The following is a 9,330-nucleotide window of genomic DNA, read 5'->3' as shown; positions in this document are numbered from 1 at the left end:
TTCCTTCGGCTATCCGACATCTTGAGTGGCATACAACAGGTTTGTTCCTCCATTCGATTAACCAAAAACCGAACCATTTAAATTGAACCTGAATGACCCAAAAACCGCCTAACCCGGTCGATACTCACCCCTACATGTAACTTCTTATTTCTTACATTCCTTATGGTCACTATCAAACTAGGTTTACGTAAGTCAATTGTCTCCTACTAATATATGTTGTTAATCAATTTTAGTAGTCTTAATCGGAAGGTTGTTTTCCTTATCAAAAAGTTTTAGAATGTATTTTGATATATTTCTCTTCATCTTTCTTAAAAAGTCTTTAAAAATGAAAACTTATATTTTTATTTATTTATTTGAAAAGTCTTAAAAAAAACTTTTTTTTTTTTTTTTTCTAAAAGAATAAAAGAAAATGTACGTTTTCTTGATTTCATTACTACTCCTGTTCTTTTGTTTTTTTCTCTGTTTCTTTTAACTCGGTGAAGACGGTGTAAAAAGAGAGTACGCAACCGAGGAAAGGGTCATGGAGGGTGCATCTCAACAGGAATTCTTTATTCGAAAAGGAATACCCTAGTGCATGTGTGCCATGAAGATTGATGCTCCTTTACCCCCACCTGCTAAACGCAGTTAAATACCCAAGATTCAACAAAAATGCAATCCTCTTCAATACCCAGTATCCAAAATCTCAACTAAATTCAAACCCCTCAGCCTAATCAGGTCAGTCTTAGTCTCAAATATGTTTATGTTATTAGTTCTTGCTTTATGATTGTGTGATTATACAAACCCACAAGCGATGCAAGTATTTCTTTTGATGATGGTCGTTTATATCATGTTTCTAGATTCTTCATTCTTAGGTCGCCAATCCGATCTCACTACATAATTGAAATAGACCGTCTAGGGTTAACCAATTCAGTGTCAATTCGGAGTTTTTCTTACATGCATGATTAATTGGTTATGAGCCCTAGGTTGTAGCTTGTTCATATATCGCGTAGTGATCGATTATGGATACACTCTGTCAAAGACATTTAAACCTTTTCATTTATAAAGATTATTTAATTTGAGTTTCTTATTGTTATATCATGATCTTGATGACAGTGAGATTCTTAAAAGTATTTAAAAACAAGTATGGTCAATTCAAAGATGCCCCGTAGAAGAGTTGCATTTGTGTTGATCGATGGATTGGGAGATGTTTCAATTCCAAGATTTGGATACAAAACTCCTCTAGAAGCTGCAAAAGTGCCAAACTTGGATGCCATAGCTTCTGCTGGAGTCAATGGTCTTATGGATCCAGTTGAAGTAGGTTTAGGCTGTGGAAGTGACACTGCTCATCTTTCTCTAATGGGTTATGACCCTCGGGTCTATTACCGTGGTCGAGGCGCCTTTGAGTCCATGGGTGCTGGTTTGGCCATGTCACCAGGAGATATTGCTTTCAAGGTATGGGCAAATCAGTCTTTTAACTAATAAAACGTCCCTCTTTTTGTGATTGTATTGATTTTCATTTCTTTCACAATCCATCAGTCAAACTTTGCAACTCTAGATGAGAAAACGGGAGTAGTCACTAGCAGAAGGGCTGACAGGCACTTTGAAGAAGAAGGCCCCATCTTGTGTGCAGCACTTGATAAAATGAAGCTCCCATCTTTTCCTGAATATGAAGTCAGAGTCAGGTGTGTGTGTGTGTGTGTGTGTGTGTGTGTGTCCTCTTACTCCAAGACTTGAAGGCTTTCTGAAAATAAAAGATGTTGCAAGTTTTATGCTTTTTTAGATTTGTTTCAGGTATGCAACAGAGCACAGATGTGGGGTTGTGGTGAAAGGACCAAAACTAAGTGGGAATATATCAGGAACAGATCCATTGAAGGATAACCGTTTGCTTTTACAAGCACAAGCTCTTGATGATACAGAAGAAGCAAAACATACTGCAACAGTTATCAATGAATTATCAAAAGAAATTTCTAAAATCTTAGTTGCTCATCCCTTGAATGAAAAACGTGCTGCTCAAGGAAAAAACATTGCCAATATTGTCCTTTTACGAGGCTGTGGCATTCGAATCGAGGTATTATTATTATTATTATTATTAACTTTACATGTCAAACATACAATTTCATTATTAAAAAAAATAATAATAAACAAAATTTTTATTATAGGTTCCTGCATTTGAGAAGAATCACGGACTAAGACCATGCATGGTGGCCCCCACGAAAATCATAGCTGGGCTTGGGTTATCTCTGGGTATAGACATTCTAGAAGCTTCTGGAGCCACGGGAGATTACCGAACCTTATTGACATCAAAAGCAATGGCGATAGCAAACGCGTTGTCGGCTCCTACAAAGTCTTGCCCGAATGTTTTTGTACCAGGGGAAGATGAACACAAGCCTGGTCCATCTGATGGTTATGATTTTGGATTCCTTCATATAAAGGTGTTCCATGTTTGTTTATTTCTGAAATGATATGATATAAATAATAAACGGAAATCATGATCATGATTCATGAAATGAAAACTTGGTTTCTTTAAATTACAGGCGATAGATGATGCGGGGCATGATAAAGCGAGTGTGTTTAAAGTGAAAGGGTTGGAAGCTGTTGACAAAGCGATAGGGCAGCTTGCAAGGCTTCTTTGGGAGGCAGAGTCAAGTGGTGAATTCCAGTTTTCAGTGTGTGTCACCGGAGATCATTCTACTCCGGTTGAATATGGGGATCATAGCTTTGAGCCTGTTCCATTTACGTTATGTCGGTTGAAAGATTATGTGGTAGCAGTTGGTGGTGAATCTGTGGTTTTACAAACTTCTCTTGATACGTTTCCACTTCCGGTTATTAAATCCGGTGAAGATTTATCAGATGATGTGGTGGAAGATGAGGAAGGGAGTCGACAGAATCGAGCATTTTCTGGCGATTCGGTTTGGAAGTTGGATGAGTTAGCGGTGGCAAGGGGTTGTCTTGGGCGGTTTCCGGGAAGTGAAATGATGGGGATTATAAAGAAGTTTGTTGAACTTGATGTATGATCTTCAGGAAGGAAGGTATGGAGCTTCAAGAATAACACAATTGTAGGATGATTGAAATGTTCTGGGACCTGTTTTCTTTTCACTGGTTGCTGTAATTGTCATCGTGTTTATTAGCTATGCCAAGCTTTTGTGAAATACTTGCCATAAATTTTGAAGATTGAAAAATTGGCTTGTATGAATAGCCCATAGGCCATAGTCATAGATCATTGAATCAACTTATGAAATACTTGTTTTTTTAGGTAACTAAGTCGTCACACAATCACCCACGTTTCATTTTCTAACAAACCTGTCTTCAAATTTTCTGTTTAGAGTTGACAATTCAAGTATCAATTTCCAATATTTGTGTTGTGTTGAGACTAATTTATCCTGTACAAGGAAATCACAAACTACACCAACCTACATTTCTTTTCCAAATGTGTTTAAGATTTATAAGTTAAGACTTTCGTTGTTTAGTCAAAATATACAAATTTTGAGCTCTAATAGGTTAACATTCGGTTTTTTTGTTGTGTTAGACTATCAATGTATTTAAATGGATGGCAGAAGAAACAGAAAAAAAAAAATGGTTTGTTAGGAGAGAACGGAAAAGCATTCATTAACAATCTTAATTTTTATTAAAAAAAAATGATCTCAAATTCTTATAAAATTTAACAATACTCAAAAAGTGAATAATTCGAATGACAAATCTATATTATAACAGTTCTAAACTACTAAATGCTTAAGGGAAATAGAAATATTGAATAAAAACGGAGGTAAACCCCTTAAAATAGCCTTCCATTGGAGACCTTTATTTTCGTAGGTGAATCCATATAAGCCCATGATCTTGAAGTCTCAAACTTTTTTTTTCAATCGCCGAACAACACATAATTTTGGCATTGTACCCATTGGTGTAGCTCGTTGATTGCTCTATTTGAACATCTCAATATCCACTCACTCTCAATTGCAGTGATCGAATGAGTGATTGACCAATTGGCGGACGGGTTGTAGGAAGGCTTTCTTATGAAAGAATGAAATCTCATTGCTTGGTATTTTTTCTCCAACAAGGCTCCATATTAGATTTCCTGAGCTTAAATTTTTGACTTTGGGCTCTAACCACATTATGGAGGAATATACAATATAGAATGGCCGATTCTAGATAATAAAAAACACTAAAAAAAAAAAAAGACTCTGTTTTTAAAAGAAAAAAAAAAAGTCTCAAATTCATATTAAGTTTAATAATACTCAAGACATAAATAATTCTAATGAAATCCGTAAAATGACTCAGAAATTAGGGATAACCCGTTGGATCAATGATTGGTTTCTAGTGAACCGGCCCGCTAGTGGGTCCAGATTAGCCATTTAAGCTCGTGGTACTAAATAAGGCCGAGACAGCAATTCGACGGACCACCAATCAATATGTGACTGTGTAGGTTGGTCTTTTGAGGTGATCTTGCATTATTATTCTGATACTTTTTTGTAATCAAATTCTTTATTTAATCTGTTTTTTTCTTCTAAAACAATTGTCAAGCAAAATAATAATCTTTTATGCCATTTACTATTTTACTTTCCATTTTTTATATAATAAAAAAACAAAAAGAAAATGATATCGTACGTGGTCCTCCGTCGTATACGCATTTGTATTGCACGTTAAGTCAATGCAATTCTATAATGCATGAAAAATGGCATCTGGTGGTCATGGCGGCGTATTCGATAGGGAAGTGGTCACATGCCATCAAATGCCATCTTTATTATTACAATCTTATTCAATGCCAAAACCCACTTCTTCAACCCCTATTCAACTTAGTGAAGTTTAGTAGCTCACTACCAACTTCCAATGTCTCCTTCTCTTTCTTTTTCGGTAAATCGGAGCCCTAAATTTTCATTCCAAGGTAAAGAAAAACAACACACATGCTCTTCATCTATTTCTACTGATATCAACTCTTCTTTGATTTATTTGTGGTGGATTTTGATCCAGTTTGGTAGAAGATGTTTTTTTTTTTATTTATTTATTTTGGGTCGTTTGATTTTACAGTTCATATGATTAGGTTAAAGCTACCGCTTATTCAAATCAATTTGCTTCTAACTGTACGATCTTATATCGACTTAAGATAAGAATCCAATAGCCAAACTTCTTTTCTTCTTTCTTCTTCTCCTTTCAGGTGAGGTGAAAAAACATGGAAATTCGTTGTTTAATGCAAATCCAAATCATTTAAAATTCTCATTTCGAGAAAAACCAGTATCAACGACACTTACTCCACATGCTGTCGCAACAGAAATCCCTACGCATTGGTATAATATCATCGCCGACCTCCCCATCAAACCTCCCCCATTTCTGCATCCAAAGACGTTTGCACCATTGCAACCGCAAGACCTATCTCATCTTTTTCCCGATGAACTGATTAAGCAGGAGGCAAGCAATGAACGATTCATTGTGATTCCTGATGAAGTTATCGATGTTTTCAGGCTTTGGCGCCCTACCCCTCTTATCAGGTCGGTTTTTCTTCTAGATTCTTCCATATATATAAAAGATTTCATATTTTGATTGTTTTGAGTTTTGATTTAGAGCCAAGAGATTGGAGAAACTACTTGATACACCCGCAAGAATTTATTACAAATATGAAGGTGTAAGTCCAGCAGGTTCACACAAACCAAACACCGCTGTCCCTCAGGTTTGGTACAATGCTCAACAAGGTGTCAAGAACGTTGTCACTGAAACAGGTGCAGGTCAATGGGGGTGCTCTTTAGCGTTTGCTTCCAGCTTATTTGGGCTCAACTGTGAAGTGAGTAATGACTTTCTCTTAGAGCTAGCTTCTTCATTTTAGTGTTGGTTAAAACTTATGGTTTAATTTCAATTTTAATTTGCAGGTGTGGCAGGTTCGGGCTTCTTATGATCAGAAACCATATCGGAAACTGATGATGCAAACATGGGGAGCTAAAGTTCACCCGTCTCCTTCAAACATCACGGAATCAGGCCGGAGAATCCTTGAAACGGATCCGTTAAGTCCAGGGAGCTTGGGAATTGCCATTTCAGAGGCTGTGGAAGTTGCAGGTCTTAACGAAGATACCAAGTATTGCTTAGGAAGTGTTCTGAATCATGTTTTGTTACATCAGACTGTTATTGGGGAAGAATGTATTAAGCAGATGGGGGATTTAGGGGAGACTCCTGACATCATCATTGGTTGTACGGGTGGTGGGTCGAATTTTGCAGGGCTCTGTTTCCCTTTTATCCGGGAAAAACTCAAAGGAAAAATCAACCCTGTTATAAGAGCTGTCGAGCCTACTGCTTGCCCTTCATTGACCAAAGGTGTTTATGCTTATGATTATGGAGATACTGCTCAATTGACTCCATTGATGAAGATGCATACACTCGGTCATGATTTCATTCCTGACCCTATTCATTCCGGTATAACTCTTTCTGATTTCTTGATATAATAACTCAGAAAGATGCTCTTTATGTTTAAAATGAACCATAATTTCACCTAATTTTGCAGGAGGGTTGAGGTATCATGGAATGGCGCCACTGATTTCACACATCTATGAATTAGGTTTCATGGAAGCAATCGCAATTCCACAGATTGAATGCTTTCGAGGTACAATTACTTTCAAATTTGTAATCTTTCGTCTATAAATTTTGTTATTTTGATTCCTAATGTGTTGAATTGGATGTAACGAACTGGTTTAGGGGCCATACAATTTGCTCGATCAGAAGGACTGATACCAGCACCGGAGCCTACACATGCCATAGCCGCAGCAATACGAGAAGCCCTTCACTGCAAAGAGAGCGGCGAATCAAAAGTGATATTAATGGCAATGTGTGGCCATGGCCATTTTGACCTTCCTGCTTACGAGAAATACTTACAGGGCGCCATGGTTGATTTGTCTTTCTCAGAAGACAAAATGCAAGCTTCTCTCGCCAATATCCCACATTTAACCTAAAATCTTACACCTTTTGTCTTTTTGGTTAATAAAAACAATCATAAACTCAATAAATTTACACTAATTCACATTACAATACATATGTGTTGGAATCATAATTCAACAGAACCACACCACACCGTGTTTATTCAAAACCCCCCATTGAAGAAAACAGATTGGCTATGAAGAGGAATACGCCGGCAATAGTCAGATATATACCGACCTTGTCTTGATTTGTTATATACGTCGCCATGCGGGCAGCTTTACACGAATCACAATCAAAACATTTGACATGCTTTGGTTTATTCAATGTCGCATTCGCCCATTTTACGCAATCATCGTTTTCGCTTACACTCCCCAACTCAAACAATTTGCGTGCACATTTTGGCGGAGGCACACAACACCCTTCCTGAAACCCTTATCCCGTTACATCAACATAACGATGACGATGGATAAAATGAAATGAAAAGGATGTGAAGGATTTGAAACGTACCCTGAAAAATTCGTAGTAATTTTCTATTTTCCAATCGTCGTCTTTATCAAGGAACTTTTCAGGTCCACGATCTTCTTCACAAAACTTAATCTCCGTCAAACACTCATCAACCATCGGCCACACGTTGTCGGCAACCATGGCTTCGATAAGCATCGGCTTATATTTTTCATCTAGAGGTGAATCCTCCTTATAAACATCATCGAAAACGGCTGATGTCGATTTTCTGATCCACCCGAACATAAGCAAACGCCAAACGACAATGGCCATGACATAAAGAAGTCCGATGTTGACCAAGAAAGTAAAGAGCCATTGAAAGAATTTGACTTTACAACATACGATTCCGACGAGGCCTAGGAGGCATGTAACCAAGACGCCGGTCATCAAATATGTTGGCCATAACACAGTGTCCTCTAAACATGTTTCGGTATGGAGAGCCACCATACGTACGCCGATTTCTAAAGCCCGTCTGCCTAGCAGATATATTGAGCCGGCGGTGCCACCCATTAGCCAAATGGTCAGCAATATTCGTGCAAACAATCCCATTTTTTTTTCTTTTTTATCAGTGTCGATAAGAGAGAAATGTGTGTCCTGTTATGTCCCTTATGGAGAAAGTTTACATTTGCGAATTGACATAGAAAATGAATAACGGATGTTCGTAAATTTTGTTAGTGTATAAAAGTTTGATACTTTGGTAAAATGTGTTTTTATTATCCGAATCGTCCTCTCACCCTCTATCTATCTTCCTCCAAATCGGGATCAGTGTTTGATGTCCCTAAGGGTACGTGTTGTTTTCCTAAAAGATTGGGATTAGTGTTTGATGAATGATGACCGATTATAACTTTTAAACGATTTAGAAAGTGTTGATATCTGTCAAGGATATTGACTGGTTAGTTTATTGATTACGTGTAGATAGTGCTCGATGCATGTGATTTTATTTTTTTGATGCCCAAGCATTAGCTAGGGAGTTATTCGATACGTTCTAGTCGACCGCTTTGCTTGTATGTAACGTCTTTAAATCGTCCACCAATACTTTTCATTTCTCTAGCTTTGATTTGAGAAATATGTTTGACATTTCATTTGGGTGTTCCTTGTTGTAGGATTTAGTCCGCTTCAAAAAATTAAGGGTAAAGTTGAATATGTTTACGTTATTTTCTGATTCTGAGATTATGTTTTGTTTATTTTGTTGTGATTAAGCCATTGAAATTGTTAGCTTTTTTTCAATCTTCACCACTTAAACGATTTTCAGATTATCGATGGACGTGACATGTTAATATGATAGTCCTTGACAAGAAATAGGTACGTATGTGAAGCTAGGTTAAGGTAACAACCATTTTTTCTTTCATTATTTCATTTTCTTTTCTTTTACCGAGAACTGCCACTATCACTATGTAACCACCATCGTCAACAGCCATGGTTGTCAGTGTTCTCTTTGCCGCCACTGACCACCATGTGGTGGTTGTGGTCTTGTTGTTCTAGCTTTAGGATCCTTAGTGGTTTAAATTATCTTTATCGTTTTAACTAGAATTGAAAGATGATAAATATAATCCTTAGATGGGTGAAGTGTGGAATTGATAAAATTGATTTAGTAATTGGATGAATTTAGCTATATGGATAAATTATATGTGAATTAACTTCGATGTAAGTTTGGTTCATGAGAAATTAAGTCATGTACAAGTGACTTTGTAAATGGAGTCATGATATTCAATGGTGATTCTTGAGTTACGTTACTTTTCTAGAGTACATTACGAACTTTTTACATAATTCATTCTATGTTCTAGTTTGTAAGTCAAATCCAAAGCATTTAATCACAATACACAAGAAATTTGTAATTATTGGGGTTAAATTTTCAGTTGTCCTAGTTTTCACTAAAACTATCGAGTATTTTTATGGTATTTCAGATTTAGCAAACATGTTTTGTTCAATCAAAAAACTCTTTATTGTGTTACATAAATT

The 9,330-nt window shown here is 36.8% G+C and overlaps 3 protein-coding genes across 3 annotated transcripts; 2 read left to right on the top strand and 1 right to left on the bottom strand.

Moving 5' to 3' along the window:
• The first annotated feature begins 455 nt into the window (after positions 1–455).
• Positions 456–3,158, top strand: LOC145032098 (uncharacterized). Its single transcript, XM_078980779.1, has 6 exons — positions 456–714; positions 1,093–1,431; positions 1,516–1,661; positions 1,771–2,047; positions 2,139–2,411; positions 2,514–3,158. The coding sequence occupies exons 2-6, from the start codon at positions 1,123–1,125 to the stop codon at positions 2,991–2,993; spliced, it is 1,485 nt and encodes a 494-aa protein (XP_078836905.1). The 5' UTR covers positions 456–714; positions 1,093–1,122; the 3' UTR covers positions 2,994–3,158.
• A 1,558-nt stretch (positions 3,159–4,716) lies between these two features.
• Positions 4,717–6,981, top strand: TSBTYPE2 (tryptophan synthase beta type 2). The gene is made up of 6 exons (XM_078980780.1): positions 4,717–4,858; positions 5,129–5,459; positions 5,533–5,749; positions 5,835–6,372; positions 6,461–6,559; positions 6,652–6,981. Exons 1-6 carry the CDS (start codon positions 4,804–4,806, stop codon positions 6,903–6,905), a joined length of 1,494 nt encoding a protein of 497 aa, XP_078836906.1. The 5' UTR covers positions 4,717–4,803; the 3' UTR covers positions 6,906–6,981.
• A 48-nt stretch (positions 6,982–7,029) lies between these two features.
• On the bottom strand, positions 7,030–8,106 carry LOC145032100 (tetraspanin-5-like). Its single transcript, XM_078980781.1, has 2 exons — positions 7,378–8,106; positions 7,030–7,293 (listed from the first exon to the last, which is right to left on the bottom strand). Exons 1-2 carry the CDS (start codon positions 7,918–7,920, stop codon positions 7,030–7,032), a joined length of 807 nt encoding a protein of 268 aa, XP_078836907.1. The 5' UTR covers positions 7,921–8,106.
• Between the last annotated feature and the right edge of the window lie 1,224 nt (positions 8,107–9,330).

Source organism: Lactuca saligna, chromosome 2, assembly GCF_052625555.1.
Source record: "Lactuca saligna cultivar CGN05327 chromosome 2, ASM5262555v1, whole genome shotgun sequence".
In the NCBI taxonomy this organism is placed as follows: domain Eukaryota; kingdom Viridiplantae; phylum Streptophyta; class Magnoliopsida; order Asterales; family Asteraceae; genus Lactuca; species Lactuca saligna.
The sequence above is the reverse complement of the archived record's forward strand: the minus strand, read 5'-3'. Positions and strand labels throughout refer to the sequence as shown.

Excerpts from the sequence above, each read along its gene's own strand:
- LOC145032098 (XM_078980779.1), top strand. The coding sequence starts at position 1,123 with ATGGTCAATTCAAAGATGCCCCGTAGAAGAGTTGCATTTGTGTTGATC. Across the intron at positions 1,432-1,515 it reads CAGGAGATATTGCTTTCAAG|TCAAACTTTGCAACTCTAGA; the intron begins GTATGGGCAAAT and ends ACAATCCATCAG. Across the intron at positions 1,662-1,770 it reads GAATATGAAGTCAGAGTCAG|GTATGCAACAGAGCACAGAT; the intron begins GTGTGTGTGTGT and ends GATTTGTTTCAG.
- TSBTYPE2 (XM_078980780.1), top strand. The coding sequence starts at position 4,804 with ATGTCTCCTTCTCTTTCTTTTTCGGTAAATCGGAGCCCTAAATTTTCA. Across the intron at positions 6,373-6,460 it reads TCCTGACCCTATTCATTCCG|GAGGGTTGAGGTATCATGGA; the intron begins GTATAACTCTTT and ends CTAATTTTGCAG. Across the intron at positions 6,560-6,651 it reads ACAGATTGAATGCTTTCGAG|GGGCCATACAATTTGCTCGA; the intron begins GTACAATTACTT and ends GAACTGGTTTAG.
- LOC145032100 (XM_078980781.1), bottom strand. The coding sequence starts at position 7,920 with ATGGGATTGTTTGCACGAATATTGCTGACCATTTGGCTAATGGGTGGC. Across the intron at positions 7,294-7,377 it reads ATTACTACGAATTTTTCAGG|GAAGGGTGTTGTGTGCCTCC; the intron begins GTACGTTTCAAA and ends TAAGGGTTTCAG.